The sequence below is a fragment of the Drosophila eugracilis genome, unplaced genomic scaffold (assembly GCF_018153835.1).
Source record: "Drosophila eugracilis isolate 14026-0451.02 unplaced genomic scaffold, ASM1815383v1 contig_2152, whole genome shotgun sequence".
NCBI lineage: Eukaryota > Metazoa > Arthropoda > Insecta > Diptera > Drosophilidae > Drosophila > Drosophila eugracilis.
The window spans coordinates 1,447,127-1,474,455 of record NW_024573036.1 but is presented as its reverse complement, the minus strand read 5'-3'; the positions used below and the strand labels follow the sequence as shown (position 1 = coordinate 1,474,455).

Sequence of the window (27,329 nt, the reverse complement as noted above, 5' to 3'; positions counted from 1 at the left end):
CTGCCTTGATGCCTGCAACGTGATGCTAATAGAATAATTCGTTAATGTAACTAAGAGATTCAGAGATACGCCGATAGACAATAATCCATTCAGGGCAGTCAAAGTGGCAACAGAAGCAGCGGCGATTATCATTGGCTTTTTATCTAAATTTGATTCAACGAGCAAATTGCACTTTTGACAGTCGGAAATCCATTTGTTCCGCCAGATGATCGTTCGCTTCTTGAATTACCTAATGCAATTAGCAGGGGTTATGAAGTGCAGAAATTATTCAAATTAAAAGTAAACTTTTACTTAGCAAAAGAGAAGCTGTTAACTAGGGAGAACTCAAAACATCTATGACTCAGTTTATCAGCAAGTTAAGCATACATACTAGATAGATATACTCACATGGATGGGTGGCGGCGAAGGGGTAGTCCAGGGTGGGCAGGCGCGGAGGATGGGGGCCGCAAGGATGCAGGGCGGGCGGGCACTGGTAGCAAAACATTCCTCTGCCCGCGGCTGCAGGACCGAGCTGAAATCGAAATCGGAACAAGAATAGAAACATGGAATCAGTATCGAGATCAGAATCAGAAAGAGGTTACTCATCAATCGAAATTGAGAAAAAGAATCTTTAAATTGCATGTAATTTTGATAAATTCACTTGCCAATCACGCCAACTGATGATGAAGATGACGATGACGACGATGATGATAATGATGATGATGATGAACGAGAAACTTGTAATTTAAGTGCACAATTGAATTGGAGACATGCGGGCATCGAGCATTCAGTACTCATGTATTGGTATTTGTGGGGCGACTCTGCGTCGCCTTTAATGTTGTCATATGCACCTCAAACTCAATTCGATTCAATTAAAGGCAATTACAGACTTCTGACAAATCATCCTCAATCGATTTCATCTGCTTTTGCATCTTTGAGTCTTTGAGATGCTCAGTTTCCCAGTTTGTGGCTGCACTGCTAGTCGTCTGCATACAATTAAATTGTCCTCAAACGAATCAATTGATTTAAATTAATTGCATTTGCCGCAAAAGAGTCGGCATACGGCTATGGCCGCCACTGTAACTGCTCTTGATGAACTCGCTTCAGTTATGAGCCGATGTTTTGCGTTTCGCTGGCGCCTTTCCCAATGCAGTTTGCGGCTTAATTAGTCGAGGAATTTCTCCTTTCATGCATAACCAAGGGGAGGGAGAGATTCTGTATCTATCAAATACAAATAGGGTAGGGAAAGGAGTCACAGTGTCAAACTAAAGATCGCTAGATAGCCAAGATCAGTGAAAGACGCTGAGAAAGTAGACTCTCCATTCGGCGACTTGAAACTGATATGGGTGGGAAAAATGGTTCATCTTTGAAGAGTTGGGAATCTTCTTAGAGAAGTGATGAGTTTAAATAAATCAAAATTCAAGAGGAATGCATTCCTCTATCAATAAGTTACAGGCTGGAAACCTATTTCCATTCCACTCCATCCAGTACTTCCCTATTCATAGATTAACATTCCAAACTTCCTGTGATGCTGCAACTATCATTGCTTGTTTTAAGGCTATCACATTTCCCGTTACATTTCAATTGCAATTAAAATTAATTGTAACTTTCATATGACAGCACATAAAGCTCTCACTCAGCCCATCAGACCATCGGGAATGCAGGTGCGTCCGGCGCCTTCCTCTGCACCGACATTTTAATTTATTTGAGTAAATTTGTTAAAAAAATTGTCTGAATTTTATTTATGGGGCTCGGCACATGACTGCTGGCAGTTGGGTGGGTGGCTGCCCACATACAGCACCACCCAACGAGCACCACCCACCCACCGCCCAGCGCACCACAAGTGTTAGCATATCATGTTACAGACTATTTCCGCCAAATTTACACACGCAAAATAATTTAACGTGCTCGGCGGCAGCGTGTGTCCTGCCTACGCTCGTGTCCTGAATGCACTGAGAGAAATAAGGGAACTACTTTAAAATATCTTACAACTTTATGTTAATGAAGTGTTTCTACTTAGCTAGAATACAGTTTTCCTAAGCTACTTTCCCTTATCATTACCCTTTCTTGTTAACATTTTCCACAACATTTTTTTCAAGTGTCCTGGTGAAGTGTCCTTCTGTTCGCTGGTCGCAGATGTGGCCGCGTTCCCAAAAGTCAAGCCCCGACAAGTGGCGCCAATAAATTTCCATTTAGTGCCCGGGAACGAGATGGGCACGCCCTCACCTGCCCCCTACCCCCCTTTCGGCCACGCCCCTCCCTCCGGGGCCCGGCATTCCATTAGAATTGTGAGAATTTGTAATTTTGCATAATTGTTATATTTGGAGTCCGTCGGCCGCAAAACTCATTTGCCAAATGGAAAATTGCCATTTCGTGTCTAATGTTGCACATGCGGCCTGCTGGTTGTTGGTTGTTGGCTGCTGGATGCTGGATGTTTTGGCCCTGGTCCACAGGACCGGGCTCTAAGGTTTTAGTGCCATCGCCATCGCCATCGCCATCAGAGGGATTTCCAAGGGGTGGGGCTTTGGGGCAGGCAGGCCGTTGCTGGTGTTGTTAGTGAATTAATTTCCAGTGAATAATTTATGCTGAATTATTTTGGACGTATTAAATAGGCACAGCAGAGGGGCTTTTGCGGTGCACTAGGGGGACGGAGGTAGTAGTAGAGTAGAGTAGAGACCCGGATAATACTCCCATGTGCGTTCCAGAGGCGAAAGCTCTCACTTGGGCTGGACCTTGGGGCGTTACATTTAAATCAAATCAAAATGCTATTTCTGAAATTGATTTTTGAAATTTTAATGTCCCGGACATGGAGCAGCGGAGATTATGGAATCCCACTGTAATGGAATGGTCATATGGTCCAAATTAGTTGGCCCGAACTAAGAGACATAAATTGGACAGGGCTTTTACTTTGGCAATGAGTTTGAATCTAAATAGTTTGAATAGCCTGTGAAGGGATACTAGGCCAGTGATGTAACCAAGGAATTATATTTGAGGGAAATCAAGGCTCTTAGTAGATTTTGATTTTCATAGCTCGCCGCTTGTAATTTCCTCAAAAACTTCATTATACTTTCTTACACCAAGCTGTGGTTAAGTATAATGTATTCAATATGCAAATATTAACTTAAAACCTTGCAAGTTTTAAGTTACAGCCATAAATCGAAGTCTTAATAATTTCTTAGCTTGGAAAACTAACTTTCAGTCGCTTGGAGACTTTTGAGCTAGGCAGTTCTTATCACACATCAAAAGGAAAATGAAATTTCTGTTGAAGCTTTCCATCGCACTTTTCCTAATTAGCCTTGTGCACTGCGAAAGGGATCGTAAGTACTTAAACAGTATAGTAATTCTGTCACTAATCAGCGATAAATATCTTAAACTTAGCCATATGCAATGAAATCCCTATAGTCGAAGGCAACTGTGAGAGGCTGGTAAGGGGTTTCAAGTATACACCGCAAAAAGGGGCATGCACCCGTCAAGTTCTGCATGGCTGTAGTGTCACTGGAAACTTCTTTAAGACACGCGTGGAATGCCAGGACAAATGCCTGGATGACCCCTGGACCAATTGGACGCAGCAAGCCAACAGAATCATGTCCCAGATTCAGGACTTCTTTACTGGACTTTTTAGATTCTGGCCCGGTTCAGAATAAATTCATATGTTTATTTCCCTATTAAAACTATATTGGTTGGCCCTATTTTTGGCAAATAAAGAGTACAGAATTTGTAAAGGATATTCAATGCATTGGGAACAGGAAAATGAAATTGAAACGGGTCTAAAAAATTCCCTGAAAATCCAGCTTAATTTAAGAAATTTAAGATTTCCAAAGCTTACTTTGCCCAAAACTAGCAAAAGAGAATTAATCTTAGATCCCCCATCGCCTGAACGATCCTACACCCTCAAAGTCAGACTCAGACTAACTAAGCATTGTGATTAACCCCTCTCGATACTAAGATGCGATAAATTTAATATTATTCTTAATATAGCTTCAAGTTCAAAGATCTAGTTTTATGACTAGTCTGTCCTTTGCCAGATTTATGAGAACCAATTAATGTGCAAATGAAGTTTTTTATGAGGAACCTCAAATAGAGTTGAACTGAACGTATGTAAATTTCCGGCAATAAGTACAGAAGACTAAGCGCTATCCCACACAGTTAGTCTGTCAGTTCGACTTTCGAATCATCTCAAGAAAGAAGCCAACATCTCAGCTTAAAATGCAGTTCCTGGCCACCTTATCCCTGATCTTCATCCTAGCAGGACTGACTGCAGGGCAGTCAGATGGTGAGTATTAATATGTAATTTTAATAGTTATTATTTCACATAACACTTCATTATTTAGTCATCTGCACCTTGGAACCCTTGCCTGTGGGACAGTGTAATACCCGAAGGATAGGGTTTTCCTATTCGGGAATTCGAAACCGCTGCCTAAACACCGAATTCTATGCATGCCAGGTCAGGGGAAACTTCTTCCCCAAACGGAGTGACTGCGAGTCCAAGTGCAAGCCAGAGGTCACTTTAAGAAATAACCCTTTCAGCTACTTCGCCGAAAGAGCTATCGAGGAGGCTCGCAAAATGTTTGCGCGAGTGGTACCTCCAAATTTAAATTTTCTGAACTAATTGATAAATAAATGCATTTTATGGGTTGCATATCTGATGAAGGGTTATGCAATAGTTTTTGCAAATATCTAATTTAAGTATCTTTGTCTTTAAGTCAGGAAAAATGCTGCTTAACTAAAGAACCTTGCCTTCCCACTCCACTTAAATTGCCTACTTTTAGGCTGGCCCTGCTAATTGCCATCACCTGCGAATTTCGCCACCTGCAGTGGAGTTGTTGTTGTTGTTGCTGCTGCTGCTGCTGCAATTGCAATTGGTGTTGCAACTGTCGCTGGCAACCGGCAACTGGCGACGCCAAGCCAAATGCAATTATCCAATTGCACGAAATGCACTTGGCAATGTTTGTGGCCTAGACAATGCAACACAGCCCGATGTGTGCGAGTGTGTATCTGTGTGAGGGTGTGCGAGTGTGTGCGTGGGCATCTGTGTGTGGATGGTGGAGCAGCACACGCGAAATTCAATTAAGTGCGCACTAAACAGCGCAACGATTTCGATTTGACTGCACTTCCCGAAACGCCAGGCGAAATCGCAGGGAAAACCCAAAACACTGAGAAAAATTGTAAACATAACTCTTGAAATAATATTTTGAAATTGAAAACTGATCTTGCAGTAATAACTTATGAAGACCACAATGACCCTTTGAGCTAAATATTTATATGATTTCCATTATCAGTAAAATTAAAAACCCATATTGATGACGTGATATATTTTTCTCAGTGCTGGGAAAACGGATGGAAAGTGCCAAAGGGAGAGATGAGTGGGTAGTGAAGGGGTCGGTAGATTGGTGGAAATCTGTGTGGTAAGCCTTTGTTGTCCAGTCGGTCCTCGGACATGGGGTTTAGCAATGGAAGCTTGCGCTAGTTTCTGCCACGAGCCGTCGCCAAAAACGGGGAAATTCAATCAGAGCGGGAGGATTACGATTTGCAGGGGAACAGCAGAAGGGGGGAGTACAGCAGCGGATGCGGATGTGGATGCAGTGTTCGCAAAATTGCATTAGGTGGCGGAGCGATGTTGAAGAAGTCAGCTTGATGGGTTGAAAATTGTAGGGAAAGCGGCGGTTGAAACACTCAATTTAATGGCAATTAAACTGTTTTTTCAATCGGAAACTTTTCTGTTATGGCATTAGCTTGATAGTAATCAAAATATTTATATTGAAAATCATTCAGAAATCTTTCAGAAGGCTCTTCCCAATCTCTTTAACTGCCCCTGCTGAGTGCCTGAAACAAGTTGACAAAATAAAATACGAAATTAACTCAAAATTAATTAAAACGCATCAGAACATAATACAATTTGGTGCAGCGGCAGAAGCGACGACTGCTGAGGGCATTATGCAACAGCTGCAGCTATAAAAAGTAATATAAATATAAATTAATAATGTCACGAATGACAACAACAACAACAACAACAATAGCAGCGAAGAGACAAAACGAGCAATTGCATTAATTGAGCAAACAACAAAGTGGGAAATGCAATGCGTCTGGACAACGGAAAAGCCAACAACATTGGATCCACATGAATATGGATGAGTCTGGACGCCAATGCCAATGCACTTTCCATGCAACAAATGCATTTCGCTGGGAGAGCAAAAAACGAGGAGGAATTAACAACTGTCGCTTGATTAATTTGAATTAACCAAATTAAAAATGGAAACACAAGTCAATCAGCGAGTGCAACACCCAGAAGCAAGGGAGTGCGGCATTTTCTGGATTTGGATCGTATTCTGCCTCTTAAATCAGCTCATAAAGATCAAGATTTTTAGGGAAGGCAAGTGATATTTCCTAAAAGAGGTGGCAGAGAGACAGATTTCCGAACTATCTGTTTCAGTTTTCAAGCGTTTCCTTGAAGGTCAGACGAGCAACTGACCACCGACGACCTCCTTTCGTTCAGGGGCAGCTGGACTAATGGACATATCGGCCGCTCGAATCTCGGCTCGCCAAATCGCCACTAAACGAGAAGCAGAGCTGCAGATTCGCAGAGAGTGCAGTGCGAACTGGAAAGTGGCATAATTCGCTGCCAGACTGCCCTGGCTGCCTCACATTTGCAGCCGGGTATCGCAGTCATATCCATGGGCATATCCACGTGCGCATCCCTGCTCCAAAACCCCGTCCCGCTGGCATTAGAGCCACTTAAACGCATTTGCGAAATTGCCTACCGCCCACCCACACTCGCTCGTTTAGCTCTAGTTTTCCTAGTTTTTTGTTTGCCCCAAACCAAAAGTGCGATAATTTCCCACTGAGGTGAGATGATATGTGGAAACGGGGGGCGGGCCAGGAGGGGGTTGGCCGGCCAGCGATGAGGTTATCACTTTTGCCACCGAAGTAAAGTGCATCCGTTTTTAAAACTGTCCGTTTGTCCGTCCGCCATAATCAAACTAAACTGGCGCAGTCTGCCACTGATGATCCAACTTGGAGTGGGCTTTGCTATGAACAGTGAAGCCTCTCGAGGCAGAAAGGATTTTCCAAACTAAATTTATGACAATGAAAATTCATTTTTTAAGCATTCCTCTTCAACTTTTTTAACATATTATGAAAGAATTTATTGTTATAGATTAAGAAAGTTGTCATTCCCCTATAGCTGACTTCCACTGTCCAGTCAAACTATTTGCATATGCCCCCATCTAAGAATCCCTCTTGATTGCAGTTTCGGTTGAGCGCTTTTCCTTCTTTTTTGCTGGTTTTGTTTTTGTCTCGCGGCGCATTAAGCGAATTTGCGAGGTTCGAATTTGATTGTGTCAATTGGCTCGCGCCTAGAATCGGGGAATCAGAGCCTCGGCTCAAATCAGACTAAAATTCTGCCGTGCATTTGGCTGGAGAGCCACCCACCCACCAGCAAATCAGCGCCTCGAAATTGCACTGCGAAAAAAGTAAAGTAAATTAAATTAGCGAGCCATGATGCACCCCCGCCAGCTCTTCGTGACCAAGTGTCGCCAATTTATCCGAACTCGAAAGCAACACAGAACCCATTCCGAAAGCTAACCCTTCATATCGTATAAATCGTATATATATATATGTGATATATTGCAGTGTGTCGTCATCTTCGGGGCGCCCGCATGGGGAGGAAAATCTGTTGGTCACCCCTACCGACTTGGCTTTGTTTTTGGGCCCTCTTTGTTTTTGTTGTTTTATAAATATTTTGATTGAATTTTCTGTTTAATTAAAGCAAATTGTTTTGTGCATTTCACTGGGAAAGGGGACGAGAGGTGTCGGTCCCATATTTAGAGCTTTGCGGGGGGTCTCTGAGAAACTGATTGGGAATCATAAGGGACAAATTCAGTGGGATTGGGAAACTCTAAGAGAACTTTGACAAATTTTATTGATATTAAAAACAATTTTATTGATTATCTGCTGTTAATATCTAAATAATTAGTGGTAATTTCATGCTTATTTTCATCAATTAATATAATAAAACTATCTGGATTTCGGATCTTTATGTGAAGGAATCAGAACTTTATCATCTTTCTAGTTGTTCTATTAAAACGAAACCTATCTCTGTATTAACACTACTAATCCTCCCGGAATTCATAATCCTGCCACACAGCTAATATGCATATTGAACGCCCCAATGCTAGTCCCAATCTATCCATCAATTTCGTCCATTTACCAATTCGATGTTCAATTCAATCAAGCAATCAATAAACATGGCCGAACTAACCTCCTTCGGACTAGCGTTCTCCATGATAATTCCATTTGCTAATTTAAATATGCCAAATTGTATTTTATTTGTATGTGGTCCTGGTCCTATGGCAGAGCCCCTTTCTAACCCCCCATCTAAGCCCCATTTCCAACCCCTTTTTATCCCCCTTTGGGTCTCCCTTTCCCCATCGCCCATGCCTCCCTAATTGAGTTGAACGAATCGAACAAAACTTGGCGACGAATGGAAAAATCGTTCGTCAACTCCAATTGACTCCCCTCTGTTCTACCCCCTCCAGTTCCCCGTCAGTCTGCACCACCCACTGCCCCTTTTGGGTGGGGGCATGGCATCCAGTGGAGCGTTGAACGTTTGCATGGCTGCCAATTAATTTGCGGTTGATCAATTTAATTTGAAACTTCGTTTTCCCCTCGCTTTTTTTCCGTCCGCTCTTTTCGAATTATTTGCCATTGATTTTGTACCCTTGTTGCCTCTCTTTTCCGCACACACACACGGCTGTCTCTTTCTTTTTTCCTCTCTCGTAATTATCATCAATTATTCAAACTGCATTTGCGGAGTGATCAACTTTTGGTCTGTCTTCAATTAAGAGGCGCGTTTCCAACTGAGTTTCCCCCTCCTCTGCCAAGGGGGCAACCTCCTTGCGGATCCTGGCTGCCGAATCCTTTATGCATCCACCAATTTTGGTCTTAATTCTTTTTTCGCCTCCAATCCCCTTCCCCCTTTTGGCTTCAAGTGTTCACGGGTTTTGTGCGATTTCTCACAGGAAAGGCATCGGCACAAACACTTTTGCCAGACACTTTGCCACTCACACGAAAGCACACATCAGCCAGGACTCTCCAGGATTCGAGCACTCGAAAGCCCTGATTTTTATCTCATTGGAACTCATTAGGAAATTCCTTAATGCAAATTAACAGCCTCTAAATAAGTTATGAGTACTGTGCCGTAAATGGAATTGTCTTTGATATTAATCTGAGGTTTGGGGATGCCGAAGGATATAATAAGTGAAGGCATTTGCTTTCCTCTATGATTATTCAACTGAAGTTTCTTAATTTTATGATTTTGTATATGTCAGCTACCTAATTTTTCAGTAACTTCTTCAGTAACTTTTCCTATATTTCAAATTAAAGTGTTTACAAATCAGCAATATACTTTTTACCTTCTTCTACAAGCCACTTTAACACCAAGCCAATAACTTCGTCTAAGGTTATATGGAAAATGCAAATATAAAGCGGTAAAGGATTTTCAAATTTGTGCTTATACATTGAAAACTGCCTATGATTTCCACAAAAGAAAATATATTTTAATAATACTCTAAGATGATACCTAAAAATAAGAGCTTTTCTTATAAACCCAATCCGAACTCACCTTATTTCCGTCCGTGAAAATTTTGGCAGCAATACTTCAAGCGTGTCACAGAAGAAAATCCCTCGTCGCCTTTGTTTTTTAGCCTTTTTAGCTGTTTAGCCCTGAGCTCTGTTCGAGTTTAACTTTTTCGTATTTTCACAGCACGAACTCACGTAAGACAAAGGTGCGAAAGTTTTCTCGAGCGTCTAAACACTTGCCAAGAAGTTGGCCAAAAGTTCTTAACGAGAAAGTGCGGAGGAATCACAAAGGATGCTGGGGAAAGTTTAAGATTACACACTCAATCTGAGAGGTAATAGGCCGCAAAAAGGCAGTTGCTAATGGGTTAAGAACTGGCACATGTGGGGTTAAAGCACTGGAAGATTCTTGGAAGTCTTTTTGACAGCTAGCACTCGAAGGATCAGGAAGATATATAAAGTTACTTTCAGGGTTCTTGACAGGCACCGTTTTGCCGACGGAAAAGCCTATTTCCTCAGATATCAGAGTCTCGTTTAATCCAGTGGGGTTTTACGTATTTTTGGGGGATTTACTATGATCTATATAGTCGAGTTATATGGCGAAGATGGCGTCGAACCGAACGCGTGAAACGTCAGAATGCGAATGATCTAACGGTGCTTGCCGCAGTCGCAACGTCGACAGCGCTGTCGGCTGCAAATTAGATCTGCGTCGGCAGCAAGATGGCTGCGGGTGGGCAAGAGCAAAAGGGATGAGGAGTGAGACAGAGAGAGGGAGAGAGTTTATGTGTGTGAGAGAGGGAGGGTGGGATTTGTTTTTGCCCCTAAGCGCCGCCTTTGCCATTTCCCGTTATTTTTGGCTCGCGCATGCTCTGCGCAGCCAGCAAACCAAAGCACAGTTATTCCGAGACATATGCCCATCTCGCTCGTCCACTAGTCCCCTCTCTTTCGAACTTTCTCTGCATGTAAGACAATTTTCTCGCGCATTTTCATTGTGGAAATTGAATTTTCGGCATGGAGAGCTGCAGGAACAACAAAACGTTGGAGGGGCTCTCGTGTTCCTAATATCCCTATCTACTCTTATCCCTATCTACTTTATTTTATTACACTTTATTTAGGTGGCAAGGAGGGCCGAGAGAGAGTGAGAGGAAAAGAGACGGGCTGAGCCCCAAGGGGGAAAGAGAGCGCAAACAACTGAGGCAGCCTTAAATTGGATTTTCATCGTTAAGTGTGGTGAATGTGTGTGGGGCAGGAGGAGGGTAGGAGGAGAGGAGCGGGAAGAAACAGGCAGAAGACGAAGCTTTTGTGCTTTGGGTGTTCTTCAGGGAAGAGAAATAGCAGAGGAAGAGAAAGATGAAGACGAGGAGGCTACTACAGTAACAATAAGAAAACGATTACTCACCGTTGGTATTTATTTGGCATATCATTTTTTATCCCCCTCTCTCTCTCTCTCTCTCTCTCGCTTCTCTTTCTCTCTTTGGCCCATTTGACAACTCAATTTATTCAGATTAATTTCTCATCTTGTCGGGCAAAAAAATAAATAACTAAGTGAATTTCAGTTAATTTATTATGGGGCATTATTGTTATGGCCAACAGTCCGCCTTCCCCTTTCCACCCCCAAAAATACTGCCCGTATAATCGCAATTCCCAATCCCAGTGACGCCATCTTGGATCCCATTTATTATTGTTTGCCTGAATGGGCTCCTCTAGCTGTCCTTCGCCCCCGTCCACGCCCCTGGCCGCCGGCCCTCAGCCACCAACCCCCTTTCACCCCTTGGCTCGTTGGCCACAATTACGAAATGAATTTGTTGCCTCCTGCAGTCCCTACACTGCCCATTTATGCACTGAAAAAAAAAGTGATAAGGATACAGTTCCCCAAAATGGAAAACCTATTAATGTGCCCTACTTTAAAGATCTAATATTATTTAATAAATAAATAAATAAATAAAGTAAATCTTAAGGGTTTGTAACATGAAGAGCTCTGACCTAAGTAAACTGCGTATAACGCCATCTATTTTTCGAACATGTTTCCTTGTATTCAATTTTCCGCAATTTCCTAATACATTCATTTCAGTGCATCTCTAGATTTGGCATTTTGGGCGTGCAGGATAACTATTCAGTTTCTTCTGTCTTCTCCCTACGTTTTTCCCCAGGACTCCCGCGCTCCTTGCTCTTCGGGGGGATGCCTGTCAGGCCTGCAAATTGGCGCCCTGATTTATGACTTTGTCTATTGTTAGCTTACTTCCTCCCTCTCCCCCCACACAGACCCCACCCCCTCTCACGTTCTCCCATCATTAGTTTGTATTTTAGTTTCATTTCCAATCCGAATTTCATTTCATTTTGCGCTTAAATTTTGTTTTGTCCTCTTTGATTGTATTTATTTTGCACTCCCTCTCCATTTTCTGGGGCTTTTCTTGGTCGGTTCGTTTTAGTGGAATTACTTGCTCCATAATAGATGAGTCTGGGATTCGTTTTGGACGCCAGAGAGAAGTCGTGGCACTCGGCTCCTAACGCCTCTTCCTTGGGCAGGTGAGGTGCCTGCGATTCGGCAGAGAAAAGAGATTTTTCATGGTCCTTGCATTGCATTTTCCACTTTGGCTGCAGGTTTTCTCTCGGCTATCGGTTAGATATTAGTTATGAGATTAAGTGCATTGATTAAGTAAGTCTGCTGACTAGGGGTTGTACTTATTTGCTATTTTGTTGCCGTTAATCAGGGGTACTAAAGATTAGAAAGTTTCTTAATCTTCTTTCTCATTGCAGTTGCATTTCTCTTATTTCAAGCGGTATTTAGCGGATAACTCTACCAAAGTGACTTAGTAGAGTCGCGTTTATTAAGAACTTTAGTAAGTGGCCAGCTCAGGCTTTCTCCTGGCTCTTCTTCTTCTAACAATCCTGCACATTTTCTACTAAAGCACTTATTTATTATCCCTTTTCCACCATTTTCCCGGTGCCTGGCAGTTCCTGGGTGGAATTTATGTAATTTATATGGGCACTTGACTGTCTAAATTGCCTGCAGAACTTGGCCCCACCCACGGGGAAAACCGCCTCAATAGCCAAGACCCCTCCCCGCCCCCTCGCTAACCCTCTTGGAGCACGCTTTGCTGCCACTTTTTATATCATCTACTTAGCCCTAATGGCAAATAATTAATTTCCAGCTTCCGCGAAGCCAGTTCTAGCCTGCCACGCCCACATCCCACCGCCCACGTAGTAAATGGCCGCATGTAACTGCAATTTCACCCCCCGAAGCCCCCCATTTGGCCCCTGGAACGACCATTTTCAATTTACAAATTGCTTATTTTTCGAAAACCAAATTGCGAGTGCCTCGGACTCTTGGCAGGAGTGAAAACCCGCAACTGTAACCGGATCCGGATCCGGATCCTGATCCGGGACCAGGACGAGGCCAGAAGCAGCAGTTAATGCATTTTACGTGCGGCCAGTTGGGTGGCGAAAATTGAGGGTGGGTGGGAAAACGGTGGGCAAAAGTGCTGCGGCGAAGGCTTCTCAATTACGTTTATAAATTTTCCAAGCCAAAATGGCGCAGCCTCCGAAAATGAATAGCCGCCTGAAAGGGACAGCGAGAAATGGAGGAGCGGGAAAGTATACGACAGAGGCGTAGAGTGGGGGAAGTTTGGGGGTTTTTAACTTCTTTGGACTCTTAAGGAATGGATCTTAAGGAATGACTATTATTAATATTATTATTATTATTAATATTAGAAACTTATATGAAAATATAAACTTTTTAATAAGATTTACTCTCATAAAAGTTAGAGTAACTGATGATACCCCTTACTGGCACGCCTTTGTCTTCATAAGTACTCAGATATAAGCACTTGGAAAATCATCAGAAGTCCCCTTTTCGTCCACTGAAATTTTATTAACTTCTTTTAGGCCAAATTGCATTGCGGTTTATTTGAAGGCCACTTCTCCTGCACGAAAACCCTCCCTTCCTCAACAGCCCAACCCCGAGACCCTTCCCCGACAAACTCACCTAACGATTCCCGTTTATTTATGATGCGACATTTCCACTCGCATTCGTAGGCATGAAAAGCGGCTGGAAAATTTATTGGCGTCATCAAAAACTGTTTTACGCGCAAAAGAAAAACTTATGTTATTGTAAAATATATTTAAAAATGTTTAAAATAAAGGAAAATTTATTTAAAGAAAACGGAAAAGAAGTTTAACAAATGTTAATCTAATAACTTTCTCTAAAAATAAAACGTAGAGTTTCTAGTAAACTTCCTGAATTTGCACAAGTGTATATTTATTGTTGTGGTTGATGGAGTGGGTAAGGGGCCAGAGCCACGCCCAGCGCCTTAGCAAATGGCCAAGACTCCATCGCTGCTGCCCTTTCGGTTTTATGGCCTACGCATCATTTTGCTAAAAGAGGCTGAAGAAAAGCTCCCCGAGAAGCCATTTGGAGGCAAGTCATCGGCCACAATTTGGGAATCGAATTGGGGCAAGGCGGCGTGGCATGGTAATCGCTCTATGAAATGCCTAAATAAAATAAATGGCTAAACAGAATTAGAGTGAAAGGAGCTGCGGCTGAAAGGGACGTGGATGGGGGCTCATTCAAAGCTATTTACTCGGAAGTGTGGAGAGTGGCGTGGAGAGTTTCGCATTTATGATATTTTATTTATTACACGGCTGAGCCTAAGTGGAGAATTTTTTATTTACGATGCGTTTTGTTTTTATTGCAGGCGATAAGTGCTTTTTGCTGAAAATATATCAAAGGTATTACTTAAATTATTGGTTTGGATGAAAGGTCTACGGGTTCTTAGGTCCATTTTTTAGATTTATTAAGAAAAAGATTGAACCAAATAAATTATTAATCTATTAATCTGTTTTTTAATAAACATTTATCAAGTTAGTTATTAGAAGAATACATAATCCTTAGAGTATATATTTCCATAAAACTATAGATCAAAGCATAAGAAATGTTCCTTCCATCTTAATCTTCCATAATAATCAAATCTACAAAAGATCTTCGGATCTCCATATCATAGATATATCCTCCATTTCGAATAACTCTCTCTTCTCTCAAAGTCAACGAAATCAATTAAAAGAGCAATTAATTTGTTTGACAGCTGAGGAAAACAGACGCCAAGCTTTTGGTTTAACGCAGAGGGTGGCAAAGGGGTTTAAAGGGGGCGAGAGTGGGTTGGGCAGGGAGGGGGAGGCTGCCTCTTTCTCTTTTCATTCGTCTGATTCTGTCGGAATAATAAAAGTAATTTAATTTTAATGAAATTGTTAATACGAAAACAATTTCATTTTGCAAAAAGTTTCGCCCGGGCCAGAAAGAGGAAAAGAGAAGAGGAGTGAGGAGGGAGAGAGTCAAATTGGTCGTGACAATGAGCGAAAGAGAAAACAGCAAACAAACAAACAAGTGTGTGAGAAAAAGAGAAGGCCAAACTGAAGCAGCAAAACCAACGGTAAGGGAAAAACAAAAATGCCGTCGCAAAGCCAAAAAAGAAACACACTCCACAAGGGAAAGAGACAGCGAGAGAGAGAGGAGAGAGAAAGGCAGAAAGAGAACGGGAATGCGAGAAATGAAATGCTGATGCGAAGATTTAATAAATGAAATTGGTGTGTGATTAAAAACACAAAAACCAAACGAAATCCATCTAATCAACTTTTGCTGCCGCCTCACTTTTCCTCTACTTTCCCCTTGCCCTTTCTCACCGCTTACTTTCTGGCATTGTCCTTTCTCCCAGTTGCCATCTCTCTCTCTCCCGGCGAAGTCGACTGCGGCAGCGGCAGAGGCAGAGGGGTGGCAAAATACTGGGGGTGGGAGCTCTCAAGTCTGAAACGCCTCCTTAAGGGAAATTCCTTTCCATAGATCCTTTTTTCCTTATTCATTGTAAGAAAAGTTGTATAAAAATAAGAAAACTTAAACTTTTCTAACAGATAATTATTGCGAAAAGGTACGAAAAACTAACGATATTTATCACATTAAGATTGCATATTTTTCTTGTCAGGCCTTGTGAATTTCCATTTTATTTAAGATTTTGAAATATTTGAAATATTTTGCAAATCCAAAATATCCGTTAGAATACTGAATAATTTCCCAGTAATAAATTCCCCTTTGGGAACTTTTCTCTTCAACATGCTCCGCCCCTATTTACTATCAGAAAATGGCTAAGAAGGCATAAAAAGGAAGTCACGCCCACTTTCAGGGAAAATGTAAACACTTACATGTAGAATGAAATGTAAAATATACAGTAACTAAAGCGCCAAAGTAAATTGTAAGTAGTTCTTAAAGCAAACACGCTACTTAAGAGGTAAAACGGCGCTGCGTGAGTTTAGTTCCAAAAGCACACACGGCATTGATAAGTAGTAGCGCTAATAAAGAGCCAACCAGCTAACAAAGCTCCTTCAGCAAAATCTTAACTAATTCATAATTCGGGATTAAGTTGAGATCGATCTTGACCGACTTTTGAGATGAGTGCATGCACAGGTATTATCACCAAACGCTGTTATTAATGGAACCGATTGCTTATGAGAGAATTAATACTAAGAAAATGATTACTTACTAGCTAGTTCCAACAGATTTTTAGTACCCACGCGTTAATTAACATATTTATGGTTGCAGTTCGGGCTATAAACCTATACAATCCTTAATTAAGAATGCCTCTTTACAGTTCCATTGTGAAGAACTGTCATTCCATGACCCATCCAATCAATTAATTCCAATTTAAATTGATCATTTTTCCAAGAACTGGAGTTCTCTTGGTGATGGGTGAACATCCCCAGGATCAGTCGCTCGGAGACCTTTGTCTTGACTGGTTGTAGATTTCGAGCATGCTTAAATCCAGTACCTTAATATTGTGCGTGCTGTGTGCACTGGATTGCCATGGATCTCCACCTAAATTCCAAGAAGAGACAGATTCCATTTGTCGCCTGACGGACGCACCCAACCAGTGCGGGGCCTACTGCCAAGCAGCATTGTTTCCAATCTTCGATCACATGGCCAGGTTGAGGGTAAGTCAAATTAGAACCCATTTCAAGGTCGAAAGTAAACCGAAATCTTTGTAGGATACGCTTAAAAAAGTTGAAGATTCTATGGAGTCCAATAAAAAGATGTGGGAGAGAATCGTTAAGCACATGGAGGACAATCAGAAGAACTTGGACAGGCTGCAGGAAAAGCTACAAAATCAAATACAATCGAATACTTATGCTCCGAGTCCTACGATTTCAAATTCTACAGCTTGCGAGAAAGTCGGCTCAAAGTGTTTCTTTATTGAAAAAGAAGTTGCTAGAAGTTGGAATGCATCGCAGGACGCGTGTCGTCTGATCGGAGGGCATCTAGCGTACTTCCAAAACCAAGAGGAGTTCGACGCCATCAACGCGAAAGTTAATGCAGGATCACCCTACTGGCTGGGCATCAGCAATTTCCACAACAAGAACGAATTCCGGTACGTGGACTCCAACAAGCCAGCTGAATTCCTCCAGTGGAATCCCAAGGACCTCCCTGACATCGATAGCAATGACCACTGCGTTGCTCTGCACCTGAACTTCACTTATCTGCGCTCTTGTAATATCCCCAGACTCTTTATTTGCCAAAGAGATCAGAAAATTCTGTGAACGAATATCAAAGAACTTACAGCGGTTTGTTTTCATAATCATTTCCATATTTTCAATATTTTCTTATTAATAAAGAAAGGGCATTAACCGGAATTACAGAATCATTTGATTTTTTACTGTTCCTGCCAAATGGAGTCTCACTGTATCTACCTGCTGCTGATTACGATTTCTCGCTCTCGCGCTCTTTCAGTGTCGCTCTCTTTGTTGCGCTCTCAGCTCATCGAACACAGCTCGACTAACTTTTCCATTGCGCTGAGTGCTCAGATTGCTTTTCACTCTCGCGGGCTCCACATCACGATCCAATTCGGCGGTTTGAATCGGTGTGACGATTCGCGTATCTGTGTGTGCGTGCCACTTGGTTAGTTGTTGCTGCTTTCCGCTAGTCGTACGATCTAGCATTTGTGCTCAATTCTGAATGCTAAAAACAACAACTAGCGCTTTCCATATGTGCAACTATTTGCCTTAGAAAGTAATTAAAACAAAGGCAATGGTTAAAGTTGACTGAATGTCGGGGAAACGTGAAATGTGAATGCAGTTTCAGTGAAATGCACTAAAAGAAGAGAGTGGAAAGGGAGTGGGAATGGCCTCAGAGAGAGCGGGAGAGCAGCTCTCTGTTAGTTTGTGATTTCAGAGTTGAACATTAATTAATTAAAATGCAGCCTGCAATTAAATGCATGGAAAATCACTTGTTTCTTCCACGCTTTTTCTTTCGCACTTAAGCATGAAGCATTTTTGGGACAAATTATTCCTACAAAATTCCCATTAAATTAACATTTCTCAAGGCATCGATCAATGCATTTTCCAACTCACTCTCTTTCTCTGTCTCTTTGGACTGCATTTTTGCGTCGCATTTCCTTCTTTGCCAGTCTTCCTCTTCGCCTTTCTTCTATACATTTTAGTAGAAGCTCACTTGTTGTTGTTGTAACTACTCGTCTTCTTCTTACTCTGTTACTTACTCCTAGTTTTTGTTGCTCGGCATTTACCATTTTTTCCAATTTGTGCGCGTTGCCGCCTTCGCTTTTTTATATTTTTTTTCCGCCGCTGCTGTTTTTCTGTTTTCTGTTTCTGTCTCGCCGCCGCGCTTCTATTTTTAGCAACAAGTATTGCTGTTGTTGTTGCTGCTGCTCAAGTTAACTACGCTACGCTGGCAGAAGCAACAACAAGCCAAACTATGCGGAGCGAGAGAGCAAGTTGAAATCAAAAGAGCGTGCCCGATAAAAGGAGAGCGAGAGAGTGGGAGAGTGGCAGCAGTACAGTGGGTCCTGGAATATAGTTTTTTAAAAAAATTAAAATAAAAAATAAAAAATAAAAAAAATAAAAATGCAAAAAACATTTTTATAAATTTGACAATATAAAATTAGATATTAAAACATGTGGATTAAAAAAGCTACTGATATAGAGAGGATATATAAACCTAAACGCATTTTAAATATTTAAAAAAGCAAATAGTTATGACTCATACGTAATAACCTCAAAAATTTGTAAGCCATTAAGTCTGCAACATAATTTAACAAAAGGTCCCACTGTACTTGACTCAGGTGATAACAATAACAGCGATGAATGAGCGAAAGGGAGAGATTGGATCGCTCTCCCGTTGACTTTCTCGGCCTCTCCTCCATTTCCCAATCTTTCGTGTTCTGCGGCTAATAGCATTTAAATTTAATGCCCAATTTCATAGAAACGCAAGTGAAAAGACTCGAGAAAACAAAAGTGCAGGCTCTCTGAATTGACGACGAAGTTCCGTGTGCCGCCTGCATTTAATTTATATATTTTCGGCCTTAATTCTGTGCTTCCTGTGAATTAAATTAACGAGGAAGCCGAAGAGTGCGCGAGCGAGAGAGCGCATCGAATCAACAAGTGGAAGCCAAGAAACTTTCTTCGCAAAAGCCGGCTGATCGCCACAACACCAAGAAGCAGCAGGAGGAGAAGAGAGCGATTCTCTGGGACTTTATTTCGCCTCTGGAATTTCTTCACTGTTCGTCCAACATGTAAGTCCCATTTTAATATGCAATTACTGTCCGCTGTTTGTTGAACAACAGCTTATTTATTATTGTTTATTTATGGATTTATGCCGCCTACGAATTTTGCGATTGCACAACCGTTTCGGCCTTTAAATATTTTTTGCGGTGGCGCCCTTAAGTCACCTTAGTCCATATAGCCCTCCCCTTTGCCATCTGTAGTGCTGTCTCTTTCTTCGCCGTGCCTGGAATACACAATTAAGGCTCAGGGTCTTTGAGTTTCTTAAGTCAAATAGCAATTCAAGACCCTGAAAATAGCTTTAGGATGTAATCTTGTATTTGGGTTTTATTATAGAGCCCATTTTGAAGGAGACTCCAAGGATAAGTCCGGGGATCTCTTTATCTGTAGTTCCTTGCAAGCTTAAGCACATTCCTTTGTGTTGATTGTTATGGCACATTCATAGGGAAACAAAGCTCGGTTGTTGTTTTGGTTATTGCTGTTCATTTTCCGCTTTGTTTGCTAGTTTATTTTTAGCTTTTTGTCATAAAGTTTAACCAACAAACAAACCAACCAGGCAACAGTGAAAAACATCAGACACTTGGTGCCATTAAAAATGCGATTTGTGTTCGATCCGTTGAAGGTGTGAGGGTGTATAGTCGCTGTTTTACAACTGCGCAGATTTCGAGTATAGAAATATATATTGGTTAATTATAGGGAAAGGGTTCCCTTATCGGAGGAAATTCTAGAAGTTGCACAACTTTTGCTCGAAAGGGGAGAACTAAACTGCAAACTTTATTTGCATGACTTTCGGTGGCTTCTATTCTTGAAAGCTAAGTCGCAATAGGGAACTGGACTCCTGGTCTGAAAGGTGATATATTCTTATCTGAGCTGGAAGTGTGGGTAATGGCGGAGTTTAGAGTTTTCGAGAAAATAAAGAACTCTTTTGTGCAAAAAGATATGACAAAAGGTGTTGAGAATAAACAATTAACAACAAAAGGACTTGGATATTTTAATAGGTTTTATTTATTAATTCCATTCCTTAATGATCATTCCACCTTCGATATCATAAATCATAATTTTTGTATATCTGGTAGTAAACAGTAATTTCGATTTGTTTGCTTTTTCCAAAAATTCATTTGGCAAGCCATTCTGCCCATTAATAGCACGTAAAATAAACAGTTTTGTCAAATTTTCGAATCTGAGCGTTATTTTCCCCTCGCATTCTCGCATTCATCCCCACAGCCATAACAAATTGCAATTTTACCCGCCGAACGATTTTGGAAGCTCTTCTTTTCGAAGACGTGCCCCTCTTTCAGGTCGCATTTCGCGAGGCAAAGTCTTGGGTAAGCTGCCTATCAAATTTATGTCAACTTGACAAATTTTCAACAGTAAAAACAACAAAGAAAAACGCCACGCCAATCAATTTGCGAAAAAATTAACACCAATTTGATTTTTCATCAATGAAACTTGTTTATCCGAAGAGAGTTCTTGTGCTCTTACTTAAGAGTACCTTATTATGCTGCTCTCAGCAAAGAACCTCTTATTCATTCTCTTCCATTCGCTCCGATCTTGAAAACATCTGTTGATGATTTCCTTGACATGTTTGTAGGTAATTTGCGGAACTCTCAATGAACTTGAAAGCTTCCAAAACAATAGATTATGGAAAGAAATCAATGCAGGGAAAGTTGTAGGCATATTTTATGTTATTTTTTGCTATTTATACACATGGTTTTGCTTATCGATATATTCGTTTTCGGTGTCATCACCAACAGCAAAAGCTTGCGAAGAATAAGCTTTTATAAGCTTTATTATCGCTTCGTAAATGTAAAATAATTATAACGGTTATTTAATATAGATACAAACATTAAGGAAATATTTTTGATGTTTTTTAAAATTATTACATTGAACTTTAATCTGAATTTTAATATATCAAGAAATAAATACTTAGTAATAACAAAACTTGTCCATTAAGTTTATATACCGTGTTAGGAAATTGCATTTAGCAACAATAAAAAGCAAAAACTGGGCGGGTGCTGTCACTGCTCTGTTGCCGCCCAAATAACCTTTCCATTCCGATTGCAGCAATTAAATAAAATATATATAATTATAACCCACGCTCACTGCCGGCTCTCATGACTCCCATGCCTTATCAATAGCGTCAATGTCGCCAAATACAAATAAAATCGAGTGACAGCAACAACTTGTATCGGGGCAATCTAAAAAATATAAACGCAAGCCATTTGGATAATCAGGGGTGGACTTGCTAGAGGGGTTAATATTCTCGTGGATTCAAATGTTTCTTTTTAGTAACCGAAAACAAGATGAATCACTTGTTTACTTGATTTTCTATAAATAAATTAGTCAATTCAAGAAAACCTTATCAAAAAGTTTATTTTTGAGCTATTCCACTGCATGACATATTGATAGAAAACGTCTTGTTGCTGAAAATCAAACTATACTAATTTGAATACCTTAAACCCCCTTCAGGGCGACACTGTCTGCCAATCAACTCAATTGACCAAGCATGGAAATGCTTTTTCCTTTTTGTATCCACACAAAAAAATAATGGAAAACAAGTGCCTAATGCGTATCACCCCAAAAAAGATATAACCTAGTTGAATTCCACATAAAGAATATGAAATAATTATGTAATATTTAATTTAATTTTAAGAAGGTTGTAAGCTTAAGGCTTATAGTAAAATATTAGTAAAAATTAATAAAAAGTATTTCAAAAATGTTAAAATCTTTGCTCAGTGCTTGAAAATCTTCAACGGCACTTTCGTTGGGGCTTGCAAATGAATTTCAATGTAAACAATTTAATAATGTTTTGATTTTTGCTCAAATCACGTCCCACGCCAAATGATAGTTGAATGCTCTGCTTGACCCGCCTCTCCACACTTTTCCCCCTGTTCGGTCCTTGATCAGTTGATAAGTTTTCCAGTTCTGCTTTGTTTACAAGTCTCGTAATATTGTTTGTAATAAATAAATCAGTTTCCCTAAGCGTTTTCCGCACAAGTAGCGGCTAACAGGCTTTTGTAATTATGACATAAAAAAGAGAATAAGCAGTGAACGATTTGGCTGTGGCGAAATTCGGCATGAGCTACAGGATGTGATTTATGAAGTGATCCGCACTAAATCATCCAGAGGGTATAGTTAACGATAAATTGCCGTGGACTGTCAACACGGCGTATGCGTAATATTTTGCAGGGGCATGTAAATTAAGAATGGCTTAAAGTATTCGAAAAGTGTGCTAAGGGGGGAGCTTTTTGGAGCAAAATGGAATTGGAATGAGTCAGTTCCTCTTTCGTAACGTGCACTTTACGGTGCCCACCTGTCGTATACGTGATATATGGTGAAAACTTAATTAACAGTAGAAAGAGCCCTGTTTTCTGTAAATTTACTACAATGTCATATAGAAAAAACATTATTTGAATAGTTTTTATGTCTTAGAAGGATGATTTGCTTTTCTAGTGTTGATTTTATAGAGGTTCATTGATCTTACTCTTATTCAAAATTCAACCTGCCAGTGCTACCGCCTATTAAGATGTCAATCGAATATCCTTTAAATTGCCTGCGAAGCTAAGCCATCCGGACTGCCTAGAGCGGTTCATGAATATGCAAGTAGGGGATCTGTGGAGTCGCCAGAGCCGGTGGCTGGTGCGTGAGCCTGGAAGTAAATACTTTCGATACTAGATGGCGTCGTTATTTGTTGCTTTTTGCCCCGAAACGCTTTTCGTTCTAGCATGCCAGCCAGCAATTAGATCGCCGCCAATGCAATTTTTCCGTCAGAGTGTGTGTGTGTGTGAGTGCTACTATTATTTTATTTAAACGATCGCCGGGCCAACGCACGAATCACAGGCGGGGCGTAGACATATTGATATGAATTTATAGTATATAGACTCTTAGTTCTGGTGAAGTCGTGTGCGTGCCCCCAACTGGTTTCAGCCGAATTCCGAGTTTTAATTTAAGCGACAACCACAGACGAACGACAGGCAAACGCTTCTGGGGTTCGGTTTGGTTTGGTTTGGCTTGGACTTGTGTTTGGGTTTGGGTTTGGGATCACTTCGATAACCGACGACGACGACGACGACGACAACGACGACGACGTCAGTCAACTACTATCGATAGGCTTACGATCTTACGGTCGTTGCTTCCCAACACTCGCTGCGAAAACAGTTCTCGAGCGTCGCTCGATCGGTCAACAACGAATGTCGCTGAGACGGAAAATCGAAGTACACTTGTCAACCTCGCCTCGATTTGTGAGTTACAAAATACTGAAGTAGCAGAAAAAAGGAAAATAAATCAACGGTTCCGACTAATTAAACGGCAGATCGGAATCTTAACGGCGGTCGTGTGTGCTGGTTGTGCGTGTGTTACGCTTTGTTTTGGCTCATTAAAAGTGCAAATTGTTTACGAGAATTTTTGCCAGCCTCTCAAAGGTAAAGCAGCCAATTTCCTTTTACGACACTCTTTTTTTTGCATCGCTCCCAGGCGAGCAATTTTCCTTACCAAGACTGTGAGAGTGTGTGTGTCGATGTTTTAATTAATGCCGGAGAAAAAGGCAACAGAAGCTGGAGAAGAGCTGCTCCTGAAGACAGTCATGTGACAGGCAAGGCGCTCTTCAAGTCTTCGAGTGACCACCAGGCACCCAATCTAAAGGAGATCACTTGGAGAAAAAAGACGATCATCTTTTGATATTTTAAAATGGGATAATAACTCCTGATCAGTGATAGAATGATTTATTAACCGTGTGAATGAAAAGTGTGGTAATTTGTTAGCTCTTTTGGAAACAGTTTCTCGCAGTGCACTCAGAAGCTAGCAGCTGTCAGAACGGTTGGTGTAAGGGGTCTTCCAGGGGGATCTGGAAATGATATAGGCACTTGTTGTGGGGTCCAGAATCAAGAATACTAACCATGGCAGTCGAGTGGCTTTTCTTGGAGGAAAACAAGAGCAATGTACAAAAAAGTGTGACGGTTGATTAGCAGGTTTGATCATCGTTAGGATCATTAAGGAAGGCTTTAACGACTCTTCATTACAGAGGAAACTGTGGGGCTTAAATGAAGATGTTAAAAGATTTCATTTGGCCACATTCCTAAACGACAGAACTCTATTTGATATAGAGAACCACTTATAAAGACTATCTTTTTCTCTCAGAAACAGTTTTAAGAGCAAACATTAATGACTCCTTAATGAGTTAATTAAGTTCCCAGCTAGTTTTAAAGTGTGAAAATGGTGGCACCATTGAAGAGTTTAATTTAAAAACATCCCTTGGGAGTAATTTTTCAGCTCAGCAGTTTTCGATTATTAATTTTCATTCTAGCTTGCCATTATTTATCCATTTTTCATTGGATTACCACATGACTGGCAAGAGTCTGAAGTAATTTGAGTGGCTCATGAGCAAAAAAAGGTTTGATTAGAACTTGTTTGATCGCAGGCCGCGGTTCTTTTGATTCTCGCTTTTTCGTCAAGAACTTTTATGGTTTGATAATTGTCTTATGCTGGAAAGAAACTGGAATTATCAGTCGAATATGTAAACAAACTATTTTACGAGGGATTGGGACATGACAGAATGCTTTTTTATTTTTTGTAGATTTATTTTTAGTTGAGAATTTTGTTATTACAAGTTTAAGCTAGATTAAAACTATTTTTGGGTTGGATTATTCATTAATTTGTCACAAGAAGCGTTGAATGTAAAATACTTATACTTTCAAGTGCCTATCTGGGAGTTAATAGCACTTAAAATCACTTCTAGTTCCCAACTGTTTTGCCACTCAAAGAAAGCCCCAAGTAATCCCTTTCCCAACCTTCAATGAGTCACCTCGGAATGGGAGCAATTCCGAATTTTGCCAGGCCAAGTGGAATCGCAATCCCGCTGTGCGAAGGTTTTAATTGATTGAACGTGCGTTTCATGCCAAGCAGTGCGGCTGCGTTGCGGCAACTTTCGCATGGCGAAAATGCGGTATCCGTATCCGTAGATAGAGCTCACTTAATGCCCACTAGCCGCCTAAATCGAGCCACTAGTCTGGCCGTATCTGAGTGTCTTTCGAGTGTTATCAGGCGATCAATTGCCTTCGGCATGGCGATCGATCAACGGACGTGTCGCCGGGACTAATGAACATTTGTAAGCCAAAAATAAACGATAAACAAAACGGCTGAGCTGGAAACTAGCTGAAAATTATATATGTACGATATATATTTATACGATCCTCGACATTGGTTTGGCTTGGAGGGGACTTAAATCTTGGGTCAGGTCATTCTGAAAGCAAACTTCTTGCGAAATTTGCGACTTAGGCCCGCAATTCAATTTGAATTTTTATTACATTTTTATTGATTGTTTGTGCAACGTTGAAAAGTCGAAAATTGAGACTGAAAATAACTCGAATAATTGCACGCCAGCGGCGTTAATGGAATCGAATCGAGTGAAATGGAATGAATTCCCCTTTAGAATCAATTTATATAGATATATATAGTAGTTGAAATCCGGAGAATTCTTGTTTCAATTTGGTGCTGCTTCTTGTGAGTTTGTTTGCTCGCACTTTGAGGAAGCGCCGGGCACTCGCAAGTAATTGAGACCTATAATTACAGCAGTCTCGTGGCGTATATACATATATGTACATTATATAGAAGATGGCTTTCCCAAATACGGCTGACATAACTCTCAATTGATGTCTCAATTCGAAGGAAAGATCGTCATTGGGCCCGCCTAACCGCTTAATTATGTTTAAATGTTTGAACGACTCGAATGCGGCGCATTTTTGGCATGCCCATTAAGCTGATGTCGCTATTTGTTGCCGTTTGCTGCCGGTGTTTAACATGCTGTCTCCGCCTGTCACTCCTATGTGGTCGCCTCCCTGGCCCCGCCCTGCTTCTCTCTTGCTGATTGACAGCCGGGACATTCGAAATATTTCTGTTCGGGATCTCCTGATGATCGCAGATGTCACTTTTGATTAGCCAGAGACGACGACGACGACGACGACGTTGATCGCAATTTGCCAAGGGGGCAAGCTGAGAGTTGAGGAAAGCGATTTACATGTTGATCATCGGAATTGACTTTGATGGGTTGGAGAATTCAAGGATTAGTTTTCATTAAAGGATTGTGTGATCTTTCCCCTTTCATTACTCTCTACCAATGAACTTTCCTTCCCAGCTAGATAAATGAAGTTCACTTAACTCAACACGTTAACAGCAGCTAAGTATATCTTCGGAATCAATCTCCTCCCCTGCTGCCATATCAGCAGATCCCGATCTATGCAAATTTGTTGGCCAACAGCTCTGACCAGTATCCTTATCTCCGATCATAATGACACACTAATTGCGCTATCTGCCGTCGTGAGCTGTTCGGAATTCGCGATTGCCAACTCGCGACTTTGCATGGCCAGTCACGCCGGACCCCAGAACTTCCCTAAATGGTGATCCGAGAAGCTCCCTGCAATTACTCATTATATATGAGCAATATATACACTTATATATCTTTAGACACATGTGTGTTGGAGTCGGCTTTGGCCTGTTATCAGAGGCATGAATGAACTCGCGATCGATCGCGATGTTAATACCCTCCAGCCAAACCGAGTTGACATTTGAAAGATTTCGAGTTTCTCGTTGCCGTTTAATAAATGTTTTCATAATACTAATTAAAATTAAGCGAGAACCTGTTGGCTGCTGGCCAGAGTTGCCACCTGAACGAGGGGGTATTTAAATGACAATAAAAGCATAAAAACGTTTAAAATATTACGTATACGCCATGTCTGTCTGTGGCTTATTTATGCGCCCGAGATGGAAACAAATTGCAGTCGTAATTGCGCTTAAGTGGCCCAAAAGCTGCCTCTGATCACGAGCGGAGAATTCATTGAAAACCCATCAGCCCAACAGCCAAACAGACAAAGATGGCTTTGAGTGGCCCGTCAATTGTGTTCTATAAATAAAAGTACCCACAGACGACGACGATTCCTTCCTTAATTGTCTCAATTTGTTGTGTCAGTTTTTCACTATTTCGGTGTGTTGGGTTCTGGAATTGCATTTAGCAAATTTGCGGGTAATTACAGATCGCTAATTGCCCGCACTTCGGGGGCATCCGTCTCGGGTTCCGTTCCAGGCCACCCAACTCCCCCACCTCAATGTCGTTTGGCATTGTTTATGGAGTGCCGGCACTTAAATAGCACGGCATACGAATCGCCCATTAATCCGCTGTGCGATCATTAACATGCTAATGTCTGATCCGTCTAAAACGATCGTTTCTGCTG

General features: G+C 41.2%; 5 protein-coding genes across 5 annotated transcripts in view; 4 read left to right on the top strand and 1 right to left on the bottom strand.

The window, feature by feature from the left end:
• The window catches only part of LOC108110985 (homeobox protein OTX1), a 36,247-nt gene extending 26,079 nt beyond the window's left edge, over positions 1 to 10,168 (bottom strand). The window contains exons 1-2 of the mRNA XM_017220294.2: positions 9,599 to 10,168; positions 388 to 511 (exon numbers count right to left, since the gene is read on the bottom strand). Coding sequence (XP_017075783.2) covers positions 388 to 484 — 97 coding nt within the window. The 5' untranslated portion in view covers positions 485 to 511; positions 9,599 to 10,168. The remainder of the gene's footprint in view (positions 1 to 387; positions 512 to 9,598) is intronic.
• On the top strand, positions 3,180 to 3,701 carry LOC108110987 (kunitz-type serine protease inhibitor homolog beta-bungarotoxin BF B1 chain). The gene is made up of 2 exons (XM_017220296.2): positions 3,180 to 3,296; positions 3,358 to 3,701. The coding sequence occupies exons 1-2, from the start codon at positions 3,230 to 3,232 to the stop codon at positions 3,621 to 3,623; spliced, it is 333 nt and encodes a 110-aa protein (XP_017075785.1). The 5' UTR covers positions 3,180 to 3,229; the 3' UTR covers positions 3,624 to 3,701.
• LOC108110986 lies at positions 4,117 to 4,660 on the top strand. Its single transcript, XM_017220295.2, has 2 exons — positions 4,117 to 4,252; positions 4,311 to 4,660. The coding sequence occupies exons 1-2, from the start codon at positions 4,186 to 4,188 to the stop codon at positions 4,586 to 4,588; spliced, it is 345 nt and encodes a 114-aa protein (XP_017075784.1). The 5' UTR covers positions 4,117 to 4,185; the 3' UTR covers positions 4,589 to 4,660.
• Positions 10,169 to 16,317: 6,149 nt separating the features above from the next.
• LOC108110619 (C-type lectin domain family 4 member C-like) lies at positions 16,318 to 17,215 on the top strand. Its single transcript, XM_017219718.2, has 2 exons — positions 16,318 to 16,527; positions 16,582 to 17,215. The coding sequence occupies exons 1-2, from the start codon at positions 16,348 to 16,350 to the stop codon at positions 17,128 to 17,130; spliced, it is 729 nt and encodes a 242-aa protein (XP_017075207.2). The 5' UTR covers positions 16,318 to 16,347; the 3' UTR covers positions 17,131 to 17,215.
• A 1,567-nt stretch (positions 17,216 to 18,782) lies between these two features.
• LOC108110688 (cGMP-dependent protein kinase, isozyme 2 forms cD4/T1/T3A/T3B) overlaps positions 18,783 to 27,329 on the top strand; it is a 30,092-nt gene continuing 21,545 nt past the window's right edge. The window contains 1 exon segment of the mRNA XM_017219817.2: positions 18,783 to 19,118. The gene's annotated coding sequence lies outside the window, so the exon portion shown is untranslated.